Source organism: Rutilus rutilus, assembly GCF_951802725.1.
Source record: "Rutilus rutilus genome assembly, chromosome: 8".
In the NCBI taxonomy this organism is placed as follows: Eukaryota; Metazoa; Chordata; class Actinopteri; order Cypriniformes; family Leuciscidae; genus Rutilus; species Rutilus rutilus.
The window spans coordinates 29049064-29072963 of record NC_140222.1 but is presented as its reverse complement, the minus strand read 5'-3'; the positions used below and the strand labels follow the sequence as shown (position 1 = coordinate 29072963).

Below are 23900 nucleotides of genomic sequence, written 5' to 3'. Positions count from 1 at the left end.
ATATAATATTTTAATACGTATTTATATTATAATATAAAATATATTGTACATATACTATACACATATATATGTCGTATTGTACTGCATTGTAAAAATGTTTGAAGAGCCAATATGAACGTATTAATTTAGTATTTATCGCCCCCAAGTGGTGATTCATAACTATCGCCTCATCTGAATATCCACGTGCTCCTCAGCCATTTGGGATTATTTATTTTTTTAACACATACATCTTTACAGTACTAACATAATTACAGTGTTATAGCTACTTTTAAATTAACTATATAATCAATAATATAATAAATGTGTTGAGAAATAAAACATAAGGCTCACCGGCTTAAGAAAATAATCATATTTGCTTCAAATTCGTATTCCCAGTGCAATATTTAAACGCCAGGTGATACATGCATTCTAAGCACTGATTGGCTATTAGGATTTTAAACTTTAGACGATTGGCTTTAGGTATTTTTTTACATTTTATTTCATATAGCCAGCCTATACTTACATAGGCTATATTTCACATTTTTCTTATGTTATTCTTATTAAATTCTAATTAAATTAAAATTCTTATTTTATTATTTAACACTGCTTTGTATAAAAAAAAGAAACGCGTATCGGTGAATCGCACATGACACCTGAAGTTTGAAACATGCGGTGCGCGGAACTGTCAATCAAGACTCTACTACCCGCCCCTCGTCGCTGATTGGTCGGATTTCGTGCCCAGTCTGCCAAGTCCAACAGGCGTGTATTCTGCAAATGACGTCAGGGCATCCCACCACAGGACAGATCTCTCATACTGCAGACCTTAGGAAAGCAAAAGAATAACATCAGACACCGAATGTAAGTCAATTGTGCATTTATCTTGCTTTATTTACTGCATACCCTATAAAGCTTCTCTGTTTATTTATATGCTTCCTAGAGTTGAGTCTTTAGACTCAGAGCAAGAGCGATAATTAAAAAAATAAATAATGATACAAAATAAACTACGACGCAAAGTTGCTATCGATTCAATGTGAGACTTACTGAACCTATTTCAGAGATTATTTATAGGCCTATATAATACTTTTCACAAGCACGTGTGTGTAAAACAGTAGACTATTTTAATTTCCTAATTAAAAAAAATGTGTTGTTTTGTTCATTACAGCTCATGAACTACTTTAGAACAAGATGAAAACCTTAAAAGCAAAGTTCAAGAAGACTGAGGTAAGAGCCTGTCACGTACTAAGTATGCTAGATTTCTTATGTTTGACTATTAATCCGAGCCATTATGTCTGCAAAACTGTTTTATATTAGCTAAACTGTTAAATCTCTTGAGTATTTTGGTGACTTGTTGCTTTGTGTCTGTAAATGTGTTTTACCATTAGAGGAGCAGGCCAGCATGCAGACGGCACCTGTAACCAGAGACCTCTGTAGTGTTCAATTATTGAAACACATTCATACACACTCACTCACAGACTGAGTATATACTGCGGTCTTCGTTGTTTTGAGTGTTCATTTAACATTGGAAGCTTTTATGGCTCTTCATCTTCTTTAATATTCATAAAACGTTATGTTATTGGATGTAATCCCTGTGTGAAGACGAAATGTGTGTGTGTGTGTGTGTGTTTTCCCCCTGCTGTGGTGGTGTGTGTATCAGATTTGAAGTCGTGTTGGGATGAACAGATAGATGACCCACTGTAGGGGAGAGAAAGTGAGCTGCTTGTTTTCTCTTTGTTTTTAATATTATCTTTCATTTGAGCCTCATGTCTGGGTCAGATGTCCACAGGGAAACTGTCTCTGCTGCTACTAAAGTCAATGATGGATGGATAATATATCAGAGTGTGTTAGAAAAGTTATATTTCTCTGGATGGTTGGCTCTTATTAAACACTTTTACTCAATAATAATAATAATAATAATTATATACTGTATATATATATATATATATATATATATATATATATATATATATATATATATATATATATATGTATATATGTATATATATGTACAGTATATAAATTATGAAAAAATATGTTTGTATATTACAACCTTTTATGTTAAATGCGATTAATCGATTTGACAGCACTAATATATATATATACAGTGGGTACGGAAAGTATTCAGACCCCCTTAAATTTTTCACTCTTTGTTATATTGCAGCCATTTGCTAAAATCATTTAAGTTCATTTTTTTTCCTCATTATTGTACACACAGCACCCCATATTGACAGAAAAACACAGAATTGTTGACATTTTTGCACATTTGTTAAAAAAGAAAAACTGAAATATCACATGGTCCTAATTCAGACCCTTTGCTGTGACACTCATATATTTAACTCAGGTGCAGTCCATTTCTTCTGATCATCCTTGAGATGGTTCTACACCTTCATTTGAGTCCAGCTGTGTTTGATTATACTGATTGGACTTGATTAGGAAAGCCACACACCTGTCTATATAAGACCTTACAGCTCACAGTGCATGTCAGAGCAAATGAGAATCATGGAACTGCCTGAAGAGCTCAGAGACAGAATTGTGGCAAGGCACAGATCTGGCCAAGGTTACAAAAAAATTTCTGCTGCACTTAAGGTTCCTAAGAGCACAGTGGCCTCCATAATCCTTAAATGGAAGACGTTTGGGACGACCAGAACCCTTACTAGAGCTGGCCGTCCGGCCAAACTGAGCTATCGGGGGAGAATAGCCTTGGTGAGAGAGGTAAAGAAGAACCCAAAGATCACTGTGGCTGAGCTCCAGAGATACAGTCGGGAGATGGGAGAAAGTTGTAGTAAGTCAACCATCACTGCAGCCATCCACCAGTCGGGGCTTTATGGCAGAGTGGCCCGATGGAAGCCTCTCCTCAGTGCAAGACACATGAAAGCACACCTGAAGGACTCCAAGATGGTGATAAATAAGATTCTCTGGTCTGATGCAACTCGAGACTACATTTTTAACTCAAAAGATGTCACATTACAGAAGTAAAATGGCTTGTGAACACTATTTTATATTGACTTTCATGCTGGAGTCTTTGCTGGAGAAAATGTCGCAAAATCACAAAATAATGTCTTCTCTTAAAAGGGAAGTTCAGAGAAAAGCCTACATCATTCTAGAGAGCATTTGATTGGTCAAAAATATTGCTACACTATTGCTTTGTGTGAAAAAGATGAGTCATCAATATTTATAAAGAGAAAATGCATTGCGTTTTTGCTAAAGCTATTTTGGAAACTATTTTGGACACTGACTAAAAACAAAACTGTTATTCTACAGCATCACATCATCACAGGAAATGACTTAATCAGACTGAGTTAGCATGAAAGTGATATACTAGTGTGCACTAGACTGTTTATTTTTATACCTCCATTCAGTCTGATTGCTGACTGCGTATTTCTCTCTGGTGTTTGCTGAGCTCTCACCCCCTGATGCTAATACAGTAGCTTTGGGACCAGAGAACGGTTAGCCTGAACAGTAAATTACAAGGAGAGAGAAGTTAGACAGAATTGGGATGGAGAGTAAAAAAGAAGGACACGGGGAGAGAGAGGTGTGTGCGTGCCAGGCAGTGACTGCAGTGTGTGTCGTATATCTCCGCAGACAGCAGAACAGGACGGCATAGCAAGAGTTGCACCCGAATAAGCAGGACAGATTTCAGCAATCGGATATATAATCAGAGTCGCATATTCCTTCGTGTTGTTACCGACAGATTAGATATAAAGTCATAACCTTGGCTCTTTTGAGACAGCTTTGGCAGAATGTTCAGGTTCAGTTCATTTGAACTTTTTTGTGGAAGTATTCAGGGTGTTTGTTGAGAGCACATAGTGTGGATGGCTAGAGGAAAGAAGCAGAGGTTTCATTCGTCCTCTGAGCTCTATGGATCCTCATGTCGTCTTTAGCCCAATGAAACGCTTCTGCATGTGTTACGGTGTCATTACGGTACGTACAGCCATACACACGGAAACAGGAGACTGCATTGCAACAATATTTCTTAATCGTTTCATTTTTGTTTTTTTTAGTCAGAACATCCTCAAAACAAGATGAATGTACTTGAGAAGCAAAAAAGATATCGTGTCCTTATGATTTATGAATATATTCCCTTGTTTTTAGTTCAAATCTGGCCATAATATTTTGATTTAATGAAAATGAGGGTGTCACAATTGAACTAAAACAGGAATAAATCTGCACAATGTGGTCGCGATTGAACTAGAATGAGTCGAATGAAATTGGTACAACATGATTAAAATGCCTCTGATGATAGTTTTTTTTTATTTCAATGAAATGAATGCACTATATTATAGTTCAATAATGTTTTTAATTGTATTACTTGTATTTTTAGGGGATTTTATTGGACTAAATTATATTTATCAAATAGTTATGATCAATTTATTACCTGTGAATCACTTTTTGAGAGGTCTCATAGACCTAAAAAAAAACTGTCATAAATCTTGAATGCTTTGGAGCACAGACATTAGTTTGGTCTCTTTTGAAAGAAGACACTTAGCAGATTATCTTGATATGAAATTATGTTATTTATTTTTTTAAGTGAAACTAAAAAAGTTCTAGAAGTTTAAGTTTATTATTATGAAAAATGCACAAAAATACTATTTTTAAATTATATATGAAATAGCCTGTATATTTTCCAAAACATGTTTTACTCTAAAACTGTGAGAAAATCAAAGCTATAAATCTAAACAAGTTGTGCTCCACATTTGAGGTTGATATCTCAAAAAATGAGTTTTTAGTAAGATTGTGTTTGGGTGCAGTACCAAACCTTTCCACTAGATGAAATTTGTCTCCCATTAAAGGAGAACTCGGCAACTCTAGCGAACTCTAGTCACTTCTTCGCTGATTTTCCCTTTTGTTGTCGCATGTTTTCCCCACGAGCTCCCCCTACAGCTGTGGGGGGGCGTATATTTCACAACACGGTCGTAAAAAACTCACTTGCGGCGGCCTCCTCCCCCTCTCTACCGCTGCTCATGTGCGTTTGTTTTGATCGGAGCAAGCCAACTGTATCGTGTGGAGCTATGTCTACCGAGGTGGGTAATCTGGTAATACATCATACATGCGTGTGTGTTTATGTCGAATTGCCGTAAAGCAATTCGTGTTTCGCGCTCGTTCTCGCTTCTCGTTCTCGCTTCTCACGAGACTTCCAATTTCTATCTTGCCGGGACGGTAGTCCCCAAGTTGCAAGGTTGGTTTTCCGCCTGGGAACGCTGGGGGGAGCGGGGAAAGTCACCAATATCACCAGAACAGGTTGTTTAACCATCCAAATGATTTCTAGACAGTTTTATTAAGTTAAAAAAGTTACCAAGTTATGCTTTAATTTCCAATGCAGTCATTTTTGACCCAGAACCAGTCACAAGTGTGACAATTTTTTTCAGGACCATTTAACCTCTTCGAATCATGTCTATGATTTTTTTGTGTGTGTGTGTGTGTGTGTGTGTGTGTTCACATAGCAAGTGCCAAAATCTTCACCAAGTTTCTTACCATTTCGATGAAGTAAAAACTTCTAAAAAACCTAAACGTGCAATTTTTTCGGTCAAAAATGACCGAACAGAACTGGAGAGTTAATTAAAAGGTGGGAACAAATTTATACAATATGGTCGCGATTTCACTAAAACAATAGAATAAATGAGTACAACAATGGTCGTGATTGATCTAAAACCAGAGAACGAATTTGTACAATGTGGTCGTGATTTAACGTAATACGTAATAATGAACAAATTAACAAAATGTTGCTATGAAGTAACTAGCAGTAGTGGAACCACATTCTTAATTGTTCCATAATCAAAAAAAATTCCGTATTTCATTGGTTGACGCATGTTGTGCTGTAAGATGCAAATGGTTTTGGTCTTATTGGTGGTGAGGAATCACAGCCGATGGCATTTTTGAAATGTGCAATTCACAGTCAGCTTCATTTATAAAGAGAGTTGAGGTGCGTTCACGCCATGTTGTAATTACTTCAATTACGAGATTTCAACTTGTAAAAAGTGTTCACATCCTCGTAGAGCTCGTAATTACAGCGTGTAAGATGGGAATTTTCTGAGCTCTTACTTGTACCACCTGACCACTGCAGATTAATTTCGCCATTGATTGCGTTGCCATAGAAAAGCATAATTCCCAGTCCGAGAATGTGAACAGCTCCGAATAGAGTGTTATTCGGATATATTGAACGTTACATACGTAAACTTCTTTGTCAACTCGAGACTACGGTATTTACGACATGGCATGAACGCAGCATTATTCTGCTGGTCATGTGATCTCAAAATGGCGGCCTCCGTGAGGGGTCTCCTCCATGTAAAATAAATCAGCTATTATTAATCTACTGAAATGACTGGAGACCGTTAATATATATTGAATTCAAGTGTATTTTCTTACCCTATTGGATAAAAGTTTTTTTCTGTTTCAATTACAAATCTAACACAATTTAGTTGTTTATACTAATGCTATCAAATCGATTAATCGCATCTAACAGAAACGTTTTTGTTTATATAATATATGTGCGTATATATATATATTATTATACAGACCCTTTCCAAAAAATTTGACTATCATGGAAAAGTTGATTTATTTCCATAATTCCATTCAAAACGTTAAACTTCCATAGATTATAGATTCAGGGCCCACAACTTTAAGTAACACTAAGTAACTTTTCAACCTTCATAATATATTTCCAAAACGCTTGTGATAGTACATCGACTTAAAATAGGTTGAATGACGCGTCTGCCATAGCCTGATGGGGTTTGTATAGTTTTTAATCGTACTTTTAAACTTCGGGGTTCGGGTAGTAACACCCGCGCACAAAAAGAACTACAAAATTCGACTGCTTTACGGCATAGGACTTCCCCCAACACGTCCTCGCATGCTGTTGGACTTGTAAGTATATTGCTTATACTGTATATCACTCGGACAAGCTTTTTACTCGTTGGTGTGAGCTAAAAAGCACCTGGCGTTCTTGTTGATGGATTAGTAGACATCTTCGGAGGCTAGCTGTTTGTTTGATGTCCGACGATTTGTAACGCGTTGTGTTTATTCCCCAATCGAACTCGTGTAACTGTCTGTCACACGTTTTACCGTCCACAGCATTACTTGATAGACAAAAATAGGACAAGAATGAGCATCAAACAGAAACAATCCGCTTACGGTGTGTTCGAGGCGCACATACAATACAGACTGTGCCGAGTCAGTTAAACAGGGCGCGCGCAGCTCTTAAAGGGGACACACCTTATTGCCACTCGTTACAGCTTCTATCCGACTGAACAGGGACCGGTATACAGGGGCATCAGGCTCAGGATCAGTGAGTGAAGAGACTGCTCTGCGTGAGTGGTATTTACGACAGTAACGTTAAATACAAGTAGTCCACAGCGACTCTAGGGGTCGTTGTTTGACCAAAACGGAAATCCTACATAATGGGGCTTTAAACGATTTCAAGTATTTAGTTGTTTATTTGTACATAATTTGGGCTTCCAGCTCATAAAACCCACGAAAACAGGATTTCAAAAAATTAGAATATTATATGAAATCACACAGTAATTACACAGTGATACCATGGTCATTGAACCAGGTTTTGGTTATTTTGGCAGTGTGGACAGGTGCAAATCCTGCTGGAAAATGAAGTCAGCATGAAGTGCTCTGAAAATGTCCTGGTAGACGGCTGCGTTGAGTGGACAGCACAGTGGACCAACACCAGCCGATGACCAACACAGACTGTGGAAACTTCACACTGGACTTCAAGCATCTTGTATTGTGTGCCTCTCCATTCTTCCTCCAGACTCTGGGACCTTGGTTTCCAAATGAGATGCAAAATTTGCTCTCATCAGAAAAGAGGACTTTGGTCCACTGTGCTTTATTAAATCCAGAGTCAACACAGCCGTCTAACCAGGACATTTTCAGAGCACTTCATGCTTCCTTCATTTTCCAGCAGGATTTGCACCTGCCCACACTGCCAAAATAACCAAAACCTGGTTCAATGACCATGGTATCACTGTGTAATTACTGTGTGATTTCATGTAATATTCTAATTTTTTGAAATCCTGTTTTCGTGGGTTTTATGAGCTGGAAGCCCAAATTATGTACAAATAAACAACTAAATACTTGAAATCGTTTAAGTTGTGGGCCCTGAATCTATAATCTATGGAAGTTTAATGTTTTAAATGGAATTATGGAAATAAATAAACTTTTCCATGATATTAAATTTTTTACACATGTCTGTATTTATATATATATATATATATTCTATACATGTATATGTGTGTGTGTACACACACCCATTTATATATATATATATATATATATATATATATATATATATATATATATATATATATATAAAATATACAGTATATACGCTCATATATTATATAAACATAATAATACATAATAATAGTGATTAATCGATTTGACAGCACTTTTTTTATACTTAAAAGAAAATAATTTTTTGTTTGCCAGTGGAATAAAATAAAATTCAAGATATATTCTCTGAAAATGTCTTAAGATTTTGAATTTATTAAAGCGAATTGATCAGTTAGACAATAGTTAGACAATAGTTTCCGAATTTATACTTTTTTATATAGTTTATGTTTGTAAAAGATTATGCAGTAGATTTGGGTCATGTATAATTAAAATTGTTTGTAATTTTTTCAGTAAATTGGAGAAGGTGTAAACTTTAAAAGGTTAAATGTGTTATTATAAATGATGTGTATTTGTGAGTTTGTGTCTCTGTGTTTCAGAGTCAGGACTGGAGTAAGACCGATGATAGATTGTTGCAGGCTGTTGAACAGAATGATCCGGAAAAAGTAACCACGCTGCTGGTGAAGAAAGGTCTCTACCCGTCCAAACTGGACACGGAGGGCAAATCAGCGTGAGTGAACTTTTGATTTTAACTCAGATGTTAAACCATACGTTGGCCTCGCTTTAGTGACATATTCTTTTAAAAAAACACATCAACACTCAAAGACATTGTTCACAGGTTCCATCTTTGTGCATCTCGAGGTCGGTTGGATTGTCTAGAGGTCATCCTCTCTCATGGGGTGGACATCAACATAACAGACGGCACAGGTACGATTCACTTGACTAGTTTTACTAATGGAAGTATTGAAAGATTTCAATGAGATTCTCTCTGTAGGTTTTAATGCTCTCCATCTTGCTGCTAAAAATGGACAGTCAGATTGTCTAAAGAGACTTCTTCAGGTAGGAGTCTTGAACACAATCCCATAGTCCAAGAAAAATAGAGCTAATATTGATGTACAGTTGTAATGTTCGTCCTGTAGGAGAGGATTCCTGTCGACTCCACGGACAGTTTCGGGAGGACTTCCCTTCACCATGCTGGTAATAAAAACGCTTCTAATATATTCAAACATATGAACATTATACGAAACGTTGTATTTGTGCGTAATAGGAAGCTGTTTATGGTTCATTACGTATTTGTTTCTGTGCAGCTGTAAGTGGCTGCTTGTCCTGCACTGAGATTCTGTGGGACTTTAAAGCCAACCTTGACGCTCAAGATGGAGTAAGTACATTCGAACAAAACACTATGTGAAAAGGTCATTTACTTTTTATCTGAAGTGACATTCAAGATATACTTTGTATTGGTGTATGCATTGACGTTTCCACCAAATGTTGAGTACAGTAGTTCTAAAGGGTTGAACTTCCTGTTTTCTCTTAGGATGGGTCAACTCCACTGATCCTGGGGGCCCAGATGAGCAGAGTCGAGCTGTGTGCCTTTCTTTTGGAACGAGGAGCCAATCCTAATATACAGGATAACCAGGGCAGGTTGGATATGCTTTAAACAACTGGTATAAAATTTGAAGGATCTTTAAAATTTGATTTGATTTTGTTTTATTTTCAAAAAGGACAAAATACTGCATGGTTTCAATCAGTATTGTTAACTAAAACTGCTATAAATTGTTTCGTTTTTTTATTGAAATATGCTGAAATAGAATATAAATATTACTAAAGTAATGCTGGTTTAAATCACAATGTAAAAATTATAACATAATTGACATCAGCGTGTCGAACCGTCACACATCTCTTAATAACTTTTACTACAGTGAAAAGCCACCAGACGTGTATTTTTAATGTAATTATTGTATTATTAATTTCTTTTTTTTTTTTTTTGTTGTTTTTAGTCATTTTGGGTAGTTTTATATTTCTCCATCAGTTTTTATTTTGATTATGCTGTTCGCAATGCTTCTTGGTATTGTAGTTCTTTCCTTGTACCTTTATATTTTTGTCCAATTCTTTAAAATGTTTGTAATGTTATGATTCACCTTGTAGCTGGTTGGCTTGGTTCATGCCTTAAAACACTTTAAAGGGATAGTTCACCCAGAAATGAAATGGGTAACCAGACTGTTATTGGGCCCCATTGACATCAATGGAAGTGGAACTGTCTGGTTACCAACATTCTTCAAAATATATTCTTTTGTGTTCAGCAGAGCTAAGAAATTCATACAGGTTTTGAACAACATGATGGAGAGTAAATGATGACAGAATTTGCATTTCTGGCTGAACCATCCCATTAATGAAGACTTTTTTGAAATCCCTATGGGAGAAATGAATGGAAAATATACTTCCGGAACCCGTGCACTAATGCACTCTATTGTCCTGTGTGGTATCATGTGTTTCGAGGCAGATCAGCGTTGATGTTGGCCTGCGAGAGTGACAGCATGGAGACTGTAGAGATGTTACTGAAGGGCGGAGCTAACCCACACCTAACCGACGCCCTGGGACATAACTCCGCCCACTACAGCATCACTGCCGGCAACCACAACATAACCCAGCTTCTGCAGAACGAAGGCGTGACCGCAGGTAACACACATATCGCCCTCACCTTTAATTCCTCAGAGAGAGGGGCCATCTGGAGCCTGGTGGTTCTTCATCCCCTCGCCTCTGATGTTTGGCCCCATCTCCACTTGGATACGCCTGTAATCTGAGAGGAGAGACTAAAAAGCAGATGTTACGTTGGGTCAATGGATGAAAACATAGAGAAGTTTGCTAACTCGAGTTACAAAGGCTGATTGGAAACATATGTCGGACTGAGATGGAAATGGATCCCAGTGTTAATAAAGGGCCCCTGTGGTCGTACCACCTGACAGAGTGATAAATGCGCTGCCTGTCTGCTTTCATGTTGCCTCTTTTTTACTGCAACAGTGAACATGTGGTGGAACGGGAAGATTATATATAGTTATGTGTTTGAACGTGGTTTACAATGTGTTTTTGGAGTGGTGTGTGTAAGTCTCACCGCACTGCTGTCTGTTTCTTATTTCTGTCCTGTGCATTCCCAGCTGCTGAGGGTTCGAATGAGGAGGTAATACTTACTAATGGCATTTAAAAAAAAAACCTTCAAGGTCAGTCCAGGGATGCATTATGCTGCTGTAAAATACAAATGTTTCACAAATATTGTTGTAATTCAACTTAGAGTAGGGTAACTGTAGTATCTAAACTGCTTGATTTAAAGGTGAAGTGTGTCACTTTTGCGCCCCTTGTGGCACTAGACTGAATTGCCAATTTCTTGCCTAAACTAATGGCTTAAGATGCATTCACATTTATCATTGTTCTGCGAATTTTTGTGGCCGAAATCCAGTCATTTGAATAGGAATCCATGCAATCTTGAATTCTGTTTGAGGGCAAATGACTTTTCCACACATATTTCGCAATGGTTTTAAGTTGGTCAAGTGAATTCATGAAGGACTTCTGTGTGAGCTGTGCTTTATACATCACTACACTATTGACAATGGACTTTTTTGCCGGCAAACTTTTGCTAATGTGAGGATAGGGATAGGAAAAAGTATTTAAACCAATTTTCACTTTAACATCACAAAAGAATGCATTTCACCTTTAAGAACTCATTGACGTTGTGAAGACAGAAGCGTATGTTACAAATCTGACTAACACTGCTGCTACTTGCTTTGCTTTCTAACCTGTGCATCCTGAAACCCCGCCCACACCAGCAGGCTCCTCCTACTCCCAATCCCCCATCTAGCGGAACCACACCCCGCAAGAGGAAAGCCCCTCCTCCTCCTAAATCTCCCGCTCAGGTACAACATGGGATTCATGGATCCCGTGAAACATTGCTAAAAAAAAAGGAAAGCTTTTTTTTTTCATTTGTCTTAAAGGGATAGTTCACCCAAAAAGTCTGTCATCATTTACTCACCCTGTCTTTTCTTTTTCTGTGGAATATAAAATTAGATGTTTTAATAAATGTTGACACTGCTCTATTCCAACAATGAAGGGACTGTAAAGCTTGAAAAGGACAAATAAACAGCGTGGACTTTTCATTTTTGCGTGAAATATTCCTTTAAATGCATGACAGTGGGTTTCATTAGTTAATAATTTCATGGATTATTCGTATTTATGCGCACAGGAGAACTTCTCGCAAACAAAATGTCTGGCTTATTCATAAAGCGTTTGTACGCAGATGAATTTGTTCTTAACCTCATTCTAATGTTAATGAATTTGGAATATTCTAAATAAGCGCATGCCCAAGGTTAGTGATTTGCATAAAATATGCCGCGACCATCTCCATATAAGGGCTTTCCCGACAATTTGAAAGTTATTGATGATCATGATTTTTGTGTGTGAAAACATTCGTACATAGATTTCACGCACATATTTGTGCATACACAGGGTTCAATGAAATCTGTTTAATTTTTTCACAAATTCAGTTTTTTGAATTTTTATTCCTCTGGTTTTAATGGTTAAATTGAAATATGCTGTAAATTCCATTTTTATGACTGTATTCTGTGATTCAGTCTGCATTTTCTGCATTACTGAAATCATAGGGCCCTAGTTTCATAAACATGGTTATTGAATGGCACCCATTTTTTTCACTTACATATGCATGGCTTATGCATAATAATTTTGCAGGGCCCGCCCCCTTCCTCAGACGCCTCAAGTATACCACCTCCCCCTGACCCCACACAATCACCTGAATCCCAGAGCCCTTCTCCACCTTCTCCCGCTCCCAGGACCCAACGTCCCCCATCTGAGAACCTTGTGAGTGGCAACGAATGTGAAAACTTTTAAAAGCTTTTAATGAATTGTAGCCCTGATTGTTCCAACATAACCCATAGTCAGCAGTTACAGTACATTATAATCAGTGTTGGGGGTAACGCATTACAAGATACGCGAGTTATGTAATCAGATTACTTTATTAAAGTAACGAGTAAAGTAACATTACTTTTACAACAAAAAAGTTACTTTTCAAATAATTAACGCAAGTTACTTTGTTCTCCCATTTATTGACTGACAGCTCTCCTATCCCTATGTTGAGAGAAATTGAGAATAAGTGCAGAGGCGTTTTGTGTTAACATGATGGTTATTGTAGTTCTAGACTAAATGTGAGCAGATATTTACTCATCTCACTTGCACAAAAACAGATTCAGTGTTCCTCAAAATGAATAAAAACATTGAAATGCAAACTCTGAATATTGCACAAACCTGTAATAATTAAATATGTTAAATTACACAAATATACTTTATGTATTTAATCTCACTTTATTATTATCCAATGCCTTTGCTGCTGACCTTCGGTTTTACACCTTGAGTTTACATCTCACAAGACTGAGACTTATTCTGACTTCATAACACGCAATTGCAAGTTTATTTCTCGCAATTCTGACTTTATAACATGCAATTGCGAGATTATATCACGCATTTCTGACTTTATATCTCGCAATTCTGACTTGATTTTATGTAAACTCATAATTGTGAGATAAAAAGTCGGAATTATCCTTTAAAATGTTTTATTCTGTGGCGGAAACAAGCTTCCATAGCAATCCAGAATGGCAGCACAGCTAAAAGGTTTGTTTGAGCTACTCCCTCTACTGTACAGGCGTGAATTTACATTTCCCTCATTCTGAAGCTTATTCATTTGATGTGTGGTGGTAAAGGGCCTTTTTTTTGTGTGTAAATGTAACTTTTTTGTTATTATAAAAAAAAAAAATAGACAAGCAAGCCAAGCCTAGGTAAGAAAAGGTAGCTGATTATGATAATGTACACATTTCGTAATTTGGAATAATCACATATGTAGTTTTCCATGTGACTATGCTGCAATGTGTGTTTGTGTGTCAGACGGAGGATGAGGAGGTCTTTGAAGAGATCCGTAAGCTCAGACTGGAGAGAGGTCGCCTACTGCAGAAAATTAAAGTTCTGGAGCAGCAGCAGAGTAGCGCCACCACTGCCCTGGAGGAGGTACTGCACTTTTTTTTAAAACTATAATACACTTATTAGCACTGACAGGGAACAAACTGAGATTTGATACTCTTGAAAAGTCACATTTCAGTTAAAGGGGATGCTTGACCTTCAGAAAATTTTGATTGTCAACCGCAGGAGTACTCGCCAATAAATCAAAACATATGATGTTTGCCATTTTTGCAACCTAGATTTGAATGATTTTGTTGAATGACAATTGTTTTTCAGCTAAACTCTCTGAGAGAGCGTCTGAGCGAGGCTGAGGCAGAGCGTGACCGGCTGCTGGCCGAGCTGGAGGAGTTGAGAACGGCTCGGGTGAGCGGCGTGACCTGTGACTCGGAAGACGCCGAGGACTCAGATGACATGCTGGACTTCCCTGGTGAGCCAAGAACACTTCCTGACACATCAAGATCAATGAACATCAGTTTGGTTGGAAAGACTCTGATAAGTAGACATTATTTGAACATTTTTATATGTATGTCATCAGGAGCAGAGAAGTTGCTGTCTAGGCAATCACGAGGACTAGATGCTGATTCGCCGGCGAACCGGGACGAGGGCGCCTCTCAGGGGAATCCTGCCATGGTGGAGCAGCTTCGCAGAAAAGTGGAGGAACTGACCTCCCAGAATGTCGACCTGGTTCTCAAAGTGCAGGTGGAGCCTCTTTCCTTTAAACACTCACATGCAGACAAAGCATTAAAATCACAGGCATGCACACACACAGAACGCTGACCTCATGTTTAGATGTTTTTAGCAAGGTTGTTCAGATGTACAAGATAAAAACAGACATATATGCGCTAACCACATACTGCATCTGACCTGCTTCTTAAAGCATCACAGGTAATCTGATGCTGGATATATAGCTCATATATTCACTTTGAATCAGCATATTTTAACATATTGTTTACAGCATATAATGTGGTGAATTGCATATTATAGTAATATACCTAGACTTTTTACTTCTTGTATTATTATTATTATTCTCAATGGTGATTTTCAATGTTATTTTTTTTACGTTGAAAAACAATGAAAATTAGATTTATTATTTTTGCATTAAAGTATAAGTGGGAAATGTGCTTAACTGTAACATAAAAGGTCACGATGCAAAAAAAAAATCTAAAATGTGCCTTATTTTCATAAGAATAAAATAAATTGTTTTACTTTTGACAGATTTCTTGATATTCAGATCAAACCAAATAGAGACGGCGTTACATGTTGACACATGCCTCCCAATTTTAATCACATGTTTCATGGTCTAAAGATACAGAGAGTTTATTTATAAAGCTTAAAGACAGCTGACATTATAATAGCGCTAATCAGATCAGTGTGGTACTGTAGCATATTCTGGTAAAAATAGCATGGCGTGTAATGCTAAGCGCTAATACGGCATTCCACTTACAAAGCCCTTGTGGGAAATGTTTGGGGAACGTGAAAAGCTCATGTTTTCTCATGCAAATGAGCTAAGTCGAAATTGTTTGTAGCAAATTGAATACATATAACTGCATGTTTGACATAAATCAATGTTTGCAAGAGTTCTCAAAACCTGGGTTGTATTTCACTGAAGTCCAGGGTTAAACAAACAGATCAAAGAACACTATGAGGGTAATGGCTGAGGCAAACATATGGCAACTACATGTGCTGTCTTTAAAGAGAAATCTATAAAACATTTGCATTGCAGATGCTGGAGATGTTTGAGAAGGATGACACGGATATGCAGAGCTCGGGTCCAGATTTCGTTTCGACGGCTCAATATGAATCTCTGAGGAAAGAGTTTGAGGAACTACAGGAGAAATACTCCAGAACCCAGGCTTCAACTGAAGCCTCAAGCATTGCAGAGGATCCTGGGTAATGTAGTTAAAATGAAATCAGGCTAATGTCAATCTTTTTCTTGACATGATTCAGATTATTTTCGATTCATGTAATTGATTCACTAATAGCACAAACTGTACGTGTCGCCAAGACGTTTATTCAATGTGTTCATTTTCACTCGGGAGATGTAATTTTTTAGAGGAATTCTCATTTGCAATGTCATTATTATGTTCTTGTTTCTTTACTGGATGTTATCCACCTTATTTTTGTAACTTTCGTAAATTTGCAAGGCTTTCGTTGTCATTCGCTTGCAGTTATTTTGCCTGTCCAAGAACTGCTGCTTGATCCTGCAAACTGGTATTTGTTATTATATGATTTTAAATGCATTATCAAAATCATAAACAAATATATCATAAACACACTGGTTTGTAGTGCAATTAGTTTTACAGTTTACTGCACTTTGTTATTATTCTAGTTATAGTTCCCTATGACAAACAAAACTAATTTAAAAACAAAATTGCTGAATTTAAGTGACCGCTTATTTTATACAATATTTACTCAAAATGAAAAAAATAAATAATAATAATTAAAGAGAACATTGACTATTGACAAGGATGTTGTTGGTAGATATTGGAACTTGCACTAAACTAATATCCACCACTCATGCACTTATGAATCCTGTCAAGTAATTGAAATGTTTGCTTTTCTTCTCAGATCTGAAGAGAAAGAGGAGAAACATCAAAACGCAATGAAGGAACAGCTGGCCCAAGCCCAGGCAGAGCTAGAGGAACTCAAAGAACAAATGCTTCTAGGGGTCTACTCCGTGGAGGACGCAGGAGCGAAGCCTGAACGGGGCTCTGAGGCCCCCGAGAAAGGGACAAATTTGGAGACCCAGCAGCTGAAAGCGAGGGTGCAGGAGCTGGAGGCGGAGCTATCCAGAAAAAAGAAAGATGGGGAGAGGCTTAGTGAAGGTGACAATGACACCATCCAACAGCTGAAAGAGAGGGTAAAGGAACTTGAGGCAGATCTGCAGGATAGAAGGAAAGGGAAAGAGGGAGAAGAGGAGAACGAGACGGTTGTGAGCCTCAAAAAGCAGGTGGAAGACTTGGAAAAAGCCCTGGAGCAAAGCAAAACGGCTGGGCGTAAGGAGGGCGAGGGAGCGCCGGTGAACGGGTTGCAGAAACAGGTGGAAGAACTTGAGAGGGAGTTGAAGGATAGCGTCCCTCGAGTTCGGTTCGAGGAGGTTCAGGTCACTTTGGGTCTTCAGCTTAACCAGATAGCTCAAGAACGAGCCGACGTGGCTACGCGACTCAACCAGGCCTTGCTGGAGCTGGAAAGGCTCCGCCCCCCTTCCCACACAGACGAAAATGAGGACGACGAGGACCCGTCTGAGAGCTCAGAGGTTTCCATTGCATCTGGTGAGTGCACCTGTTGTCCCTCCGAGACTCTTGGAAATAACCATTTGATTCCAGCCTTTAAATATAACTAATTTTCGACCAATCAGAGCACTCCATGCATCTCTCGCCGGGGGGACGGACCTTGGAGGCGATACAGGAGGAGCTGGAAGTTGCGAGGCAAGAGGCAGCACAAGCTCTGGACAGCCTGTGTGCCGAGAGAGAGAGCCGGGCTCATGATGTACTACAACTGAAAGATGCAATACCACTTGTGAAACACCAGGAGGCGCTGTCCGCAGTAGCCCAGCAGTTAGCTCAAACTGAGAAAGAGCTGCAAGCAGAGAGGGCGCTGCGTGAGCATGCTCAAACCGAGCTCGCCAGGCTGCAAGCCGAGCTGCAGGCGCTGCAAAAAGACTCAGTTAGTAAGGAAGAACATGATAAAGTCAAGGTGAGTTACATAAGATGCTATATTCAATTTGCAAACAAATTGTTCTTTGGAAATCGGCTCTTTTTAATTATGCACTTAAAATGATTCACAAAAGAATTGATTCGCTTATGTAAAGTAGATTTCTCAAAGCTACTAAAATGAAAATGGCTATCCCTGACTCCAAATATACCTACTTCCTTAGTGAATAGTAGTCAAAAAACAAAATATTCAAATTCATAAAACAGTAGGTGAAAGTACCTACTACTGGCGAATCTGAAGAGCAGTTTATTTCCAATGAGGCCATGGGAGAGGAGTTATGAATGTCAGTGAAATGCAGTATGTATACTGTGAATAGTCTGAATGCACAGACTACCAGAATGACTTGCTACATTTGCCAAAATGTGAAGTGTTCATCAGAGCACACTAGACAGAATACTTCCAGTGTGGTAATCCAGTGTGGTAAATACTGCCATGATTTTTTTTTACTTTGACTGGAATGCAAAATAACTGTTTTAATGATAAAGAATATATTTTAAAGGCCCCTTGAAATCAAAATTTAAGTTTTTTAGCTTTTAGTATGAATCTGTTAGCCTTAAGGTTATGAATAAGCTGGTGTGTTCCAAAACAATGACAAAATATGCATTTAGGAGATATAAGCATTCAAATCTAACTTCCGCTAAAATGGATCACGTATTTTATGACATCACCGCGTACTTCAGCTTCTCATCACATCTTCTGTCCAATCAAATTGCTCTCTAGAATCTAAAACGTCCCGCGACTCCCGACCCCTATGCTATAAATACCACCTGGCCAAATCGAACGGTGACACGTCACAGAACAATATGGGTTGGAGATGTGTTTTCAATTGCTCAAACGCTCGAGTTTTATTCCGGTTTCCAACTGTACATTGGTTAAGAATGAAATGGCTAAAATTTATTCACACCTCTACGATTTAATCATGGTGTTGCAAGTGACCTGCAGTCTGTGAGGTAAACTAAACGCTATTGGCTATTTGAAAAGGGGGAGGAGCCATTCAACATGTCCCGCCTTAGCTTCCTGTTTCAGTGGAAATGACTTTCAACGCATCATACAAAGCTGCACTTCAGTGAGCCTTTAATGGCACTCGCTTGCAACATAATGAGGACATGTGGCAGAAAAACAATAACATTTATGAAATACAGTTTTAGTATTCAGTAAGTAATAAACTAGCTTTCTTAAATCTTAAAAACAGAGGTTCTTTATTGGCAATGTGGTTCCATGAAGAACTATTCAGGTTCTTTAGATTATTAAAATGTTCTTCACACTTAAGAAAGAAAATGATTCTTTTAAGAACTGTTCTCGAAAAGGTTCTTTGGGGAACCCAAGATTTCTTCTATGGCATCACAGCGAAAAGCCCCTTTTGGAACATTTCTTTTTAAGAGTTTACTATGGCAGTGGTTCCCAATTCCAGTCCTCGTGACCCACTGCTCTACACATTTTGTATGTCTCCCTTATTTAACACACTTGAACCAGATCATCAGCTCATTAGGAGAGACTCCATGAACTGAACTGTGTGTGTCAGATAAGAGAGACCTACAAAATGTGCAGAGCAGTGGGTCACGAGGACTGGAATTGGGAACCACTGTACTATGGTACACTAAGCTTGATTCTTCCTCACTTCAGGCAGAGCTAGAGCGCTCTCTAGAGGAGAGCCGGCAGAGTGCGACAGCGGCGCAGGATTCTCTGAGTGAGAGAGAGACCGAATTGAAAGAGCTGCGATCACAGAAAGCTTCAGAACAGGGACTGGTGTCCAAAGAGGACCACGAGGCCCAGAGACTCTCCCTACAGGCTGAGATCAACACACTGACAGCCCAGTTAGCTGATCTAGCACGCAAACATGAGAAGACCTGCATTGAGGTGTGTATGTGTGTGTGTGTGTGTTGTCCTTGATGTTGTGTATGACAGTTTCCACTCCACCTATTTGCACACATCTTAAAAAAGTGTCCCTCCGCAGGTGTTCCAGGTGCAGCGGGATGCTTTATTTAATAAGAGCGAGCGTCAGGTGGCTGAATCTCAGCTGGAGACGGTTAAAAAGCAGCTGGCGGATCTTCAGGCTGAGTCCACCCACATCCAACAGCTGCACCAGGACATCCAGCACTCGCAGGGGCTCGTCAAAGAGAAAGACCGCAAGGTGTGAGGGAGGAAGAGTCTCCATAAGGGAATTGAGTTTTAACGATAATTTATATTCCATTAAAGACAGACCTACTGTGAGCTACAAGATTAATCGATGGTATATGCATTCGTTGAAGCCATCAGCCCACATTATTTCAACTTATACTTTTTTAAATAATCCTGTTCAACAGTAGAATTCCTGGTGATATATTTCTCATGATTCAGATTCAGCAAAAAAAAAAAAAAACTCCACCAATCAGGTACGCAAATTGCAACAAAAGACCAGACCAACGGCACAAAAATAATAAGTTAATATTGAGTAACTTACATTTTAGACACAATACTGTCATTGTCTGTTTTTGCTCTGCCAATGAAAATAGAGCAACACACACACAATGTATTTTCATGTTTTATGGGGACTTTCCATAGACATAATGATTTTTATACTGTACAAACTGTGTATTCTGTCCCCTAACCTAAATCTACCCATCACAGAAAACTTATATCTTATATAAGAAACTTATTAAAACTTATATAAAAACTTACTCTGCATTCTTATATTTTCAAAAAACATCATTTAGTCTGATTTATAAGCTGTTTTCCTCATGGGGACCAAAAAAATTCCTCATAACGTAGGGTTTACCTGGACCACACACACACACAGCAGTGGTGGCACTGAATAAATCATTCGTATTGAACGAATCGGTTAAGTAAATGATTCAATGACTCACTTATATATCACTTATGTTTCATTCCTGAATGAATTAGTGTGTTTGAATGAATTAATTGAGCAAATGAGTCACGAATTAAGTTTTTGAACTAATAGGTTTGTGTAAGATTAAAGCTACACTGTGTGATATTTTCCCCCATCTAGCGGTGAAATTGTATATGACTACCCAGTGAATATTAGTGTCTGTTCCTTTCAATTCCGAGGGCGTTTTAACTCCTACGGTGGCCGTATTATTCCAAGATTAACATGGCTTCCAGTTCGACTTCGCAAAAATTGCGCCTTTAAAACTATTCATCACCTGTGATCCGTCGCAGCACAGATTTATGTTACAAGGTAAACAATACTTTTTCACCATTGACGCGAGGAAAAGTAACGCAAGTTATACTAGAGGTCGTTCTGGCGTTATGCACAACCATGCTATGGTTAGACAAGCAACTATAAAACTTCGAATTTACACAAATAGGCTGAATTACCTGTCAAAAAGAAAGCAGGCAACTTCGGCGTCCATTTTAAAATATTTGCTCCTCATGAGCTCTTTCCATCTGGGAAAAGTTACTTAGTTGACGTTTTAATTCTCTTTCGCTTCCTTGGCGACTCTGTTACATGTCCTCGAAAATAGGCGTGATCCTTCATCTTCAGCAATCTTTCAAATCTGCCGGCAGTCGCGAGTAATCTCCCCCTCGCATTCGTCACGGTGTCACTGAGTGTAAAACGCGAAAGGCGATGCTTGAATTTCCAGGTATGTCCCTCTTTGGCGAATGTATTTTCAAGATGGAGGCGCAACATGGCTGCCGCCATTCGAGCGACTCGCTCGTATGTATTATAAATGGCAGATTTTACGCTTACGAGAATACTTTATTAGTTGGTGGAAGTAATTACACATGAATGAGCACATATACTTTTGATAGAACAAAGTGTTTTTTGCTAAGAATCAACTTAAAAAGTTACACAGTGTAGCTTTAATTGACTATATTGCCTTTTTTCGCCCCTATAAGCCTGTTCACACAAAGAACAATAACTATAACTAAACAGTTATAATAATCATTTTTATTCTATGAGAATAGGTCCACACCAAACTATTACGATAACGCTGCAGAGGAACGATATTGTTGGAATCACTTTCATAACGCTTTTCCAGCCGATGAACGATAAAAACATTGAAAGCCAATCAGAATCAACCAGACTTTAAAGAGCTTGAGCATTTAAAGCAGCAGACGACATAACTGCTTATAATAAACAGAACGTTATCGTGAGTTAGTATGGAAGCTAATATGATCATCGTTCTTATGCAGAAAGATTCAAATTTGAGGGCAGTTACTGACTCTTGTAAATCGAATCAAATCCATGTAACGTAAAACATTTATATTTTTGTACCTTTATCTAACATTCAGTGACATCTTTTTCTAAACCTGATCCGGATGCACAATGCATGCAAAAACCCATGATATGGAGATTTGATTCTTTCTTTTTCCTCTTTCTTAGATCACAGAGTTGTCTAAGGAGGTGTTTCGTCTGAAAGAGGCTCTGGGGGCTTTGAGTCCCCCGCTGGGACGTTCCCAATCTCCACCATCCTCAGGGACACCTGGACAACAGCTGGCACTGCAGAACCGTGTGACCACACTTACACAGCAACTCCAGGTACTGTAAGCATAACGTCATCCTCCCTTTATCAGTTTTGAGTTTTCTTTCGGGAACGAACACATAACAATATTCCTCATTTGTATAATTCCCGCCCAAAGCATACACACACAAAAAAAAGTGATGAGGCCTGGTTGAGTTGCCTTAAGTATGTTAAAACTCACGGTTATTGAAAGGGGTGTGACATTTCCAAAACAAGCTCGAAGTGATTGACCAATCACAGCACACTGGTCCAGCCGACCAATCAGAGCGCACTGCGCTTTCTGGAAAGTGGGGCTTCATAGAGACCGTAACTAAAAAGAGCGTTACTGACAGACTGGGGAGAGAGGTGCTGCAACAATGAAAAATAATGAACATTAAAGCATGAAAAACTAAATCCAGACTTTGTAGAAGTGAATACAACCAAGTCTTTTCTTTCTTCTTGTGCTCAGGACTGGGAGCGCAAACACAAGGCTGTCGTTTCAGTATATCGTTCTCATCTATTAGCTGCTGTACAGGTGAGACTCATAAACCCAACCTTACTTCTACAGGAACATCTGATGTCTTATATTACACTTATCTGTGCAACTGTTTTTGACTCTAACAGGGTCGGATGGATGAAGAAGTTCAAGCGCTTTTGCTCCAAATCCTCCGTATGACACATAAAGGTCAAAATTAGTTGCTTTTTAACTAATAGCTATACATAGCCTTGAGCCGAAGCGTATCAGCACTGTGCACCGTCACAGAGAGGCACTGAAACTATGAATGAGAAGATGTAGTTTTGGAACATGACAGAGATGATTCTATTTCCTGTACCTGATGATTTATGAGAGAGAACACTGAAAATTTTGTACCACGTTTCAATAAACACTGAGAAACGCTGCTCGTCTTTCTTTGCGACTCTGCGGTTGACACTTTCATTGCACGCCTCTCACAATACTGTGTCAAATGTTACTTTGTGATAAAAAAAAGAACATTATGATGTTAATACAGGTTTCTTTTCTAGTGGTTAGGGAGTTGGACTGGTAACCCAAAGGTTGCTGGTTCGATTCCAGAACCGGTGGGAAATGACTGAGGTGCCCTTGAGCAAGGCACCTAACCCCTAATCGCTCCCCGGGCGCCACACAAAGGCTGCCCGCTGCTCTGGGTGTGTGTATCCATGTTTGCAGTGTGTGTGTGTTAACTACTCACTACTCTGCTCCTAATGTGTGTGCATTAACTTGGATGGGTTAAATGCAGAGGTCAAATTCCAAGTATGGGTTACCATACTTGGCCGTCACGTGTCACTTTCACTTCACTTTCACTTTTCCTTTTCAATCAGATTATTTCAAAGTAAAAATGTATAATTTGATCATTATCTCTTCATTTAAACTAGTATCATTTTTCTTCTGTTTAAATCAAACTGAGATACTTTGCAGAATGTCCAAGCTGCTCTTTTCCGTAACAAAAAAAAAAAAAAAAAAAATCGAAAATTGACTTTTATTAGCAAGGATGCATTAAAATAATCAAAAGTGAAAGTTAAGACATTTTTAATGTTATGAAAGATTCTATTTCAAATAAATGCTGTTCTTTTTAACTTTCTATTCATCGAAATATCCTGAAGAGAATGTATAACAGTTATTAC

General features: G+C 38.4%; 1 protein-coding gene across 1 annotated transcript; it reads left to right on the top strand.

Moving 5' to 3' along the window:
• Positions 1 to 1164: 1164 nt before the first annotated feature.
• ankrd24 (ankyrin repeat domain 24) lies at positions 1165 to 23699 on the top strand (the record flags this gene model as incomplete). The annotated part of the gene is made up of 22 exons (XM_084417795.1): positions 1165 to 1200; positions 8691 to 8821; positions 8930 to 9018; positions 9086 to 9150; positions 9231 to 9288; positions 9399 to 9469; positions 9626 to 9732; positions 10592 to 10767; positions 11244 to 11266; positions 11910 to 11996; positions 12826 to 12954; positions 14032 to 14151; positions 14380 to 14530; positions 14639 to 14802; positions 15827 to 15993; positions 16672 to 17375; positions 17462 to 17799; positions 19441 to 19674; positions 19772 to 19948; positions 22142 to 22297; positions 22729 to 22794; positions 22884 to 23699. 22 exons carry the CDS (start codon positions 1165 to 1167, stop codon positions 22953 to 22955), a joined length of 3321 nt encoding a protein of 1106 aa, XP_084273921.1. The 3' UTR covers positions 22956 to 23699.
• Positions 23700 to 23900: the final 201 nt, after the last annotated feature.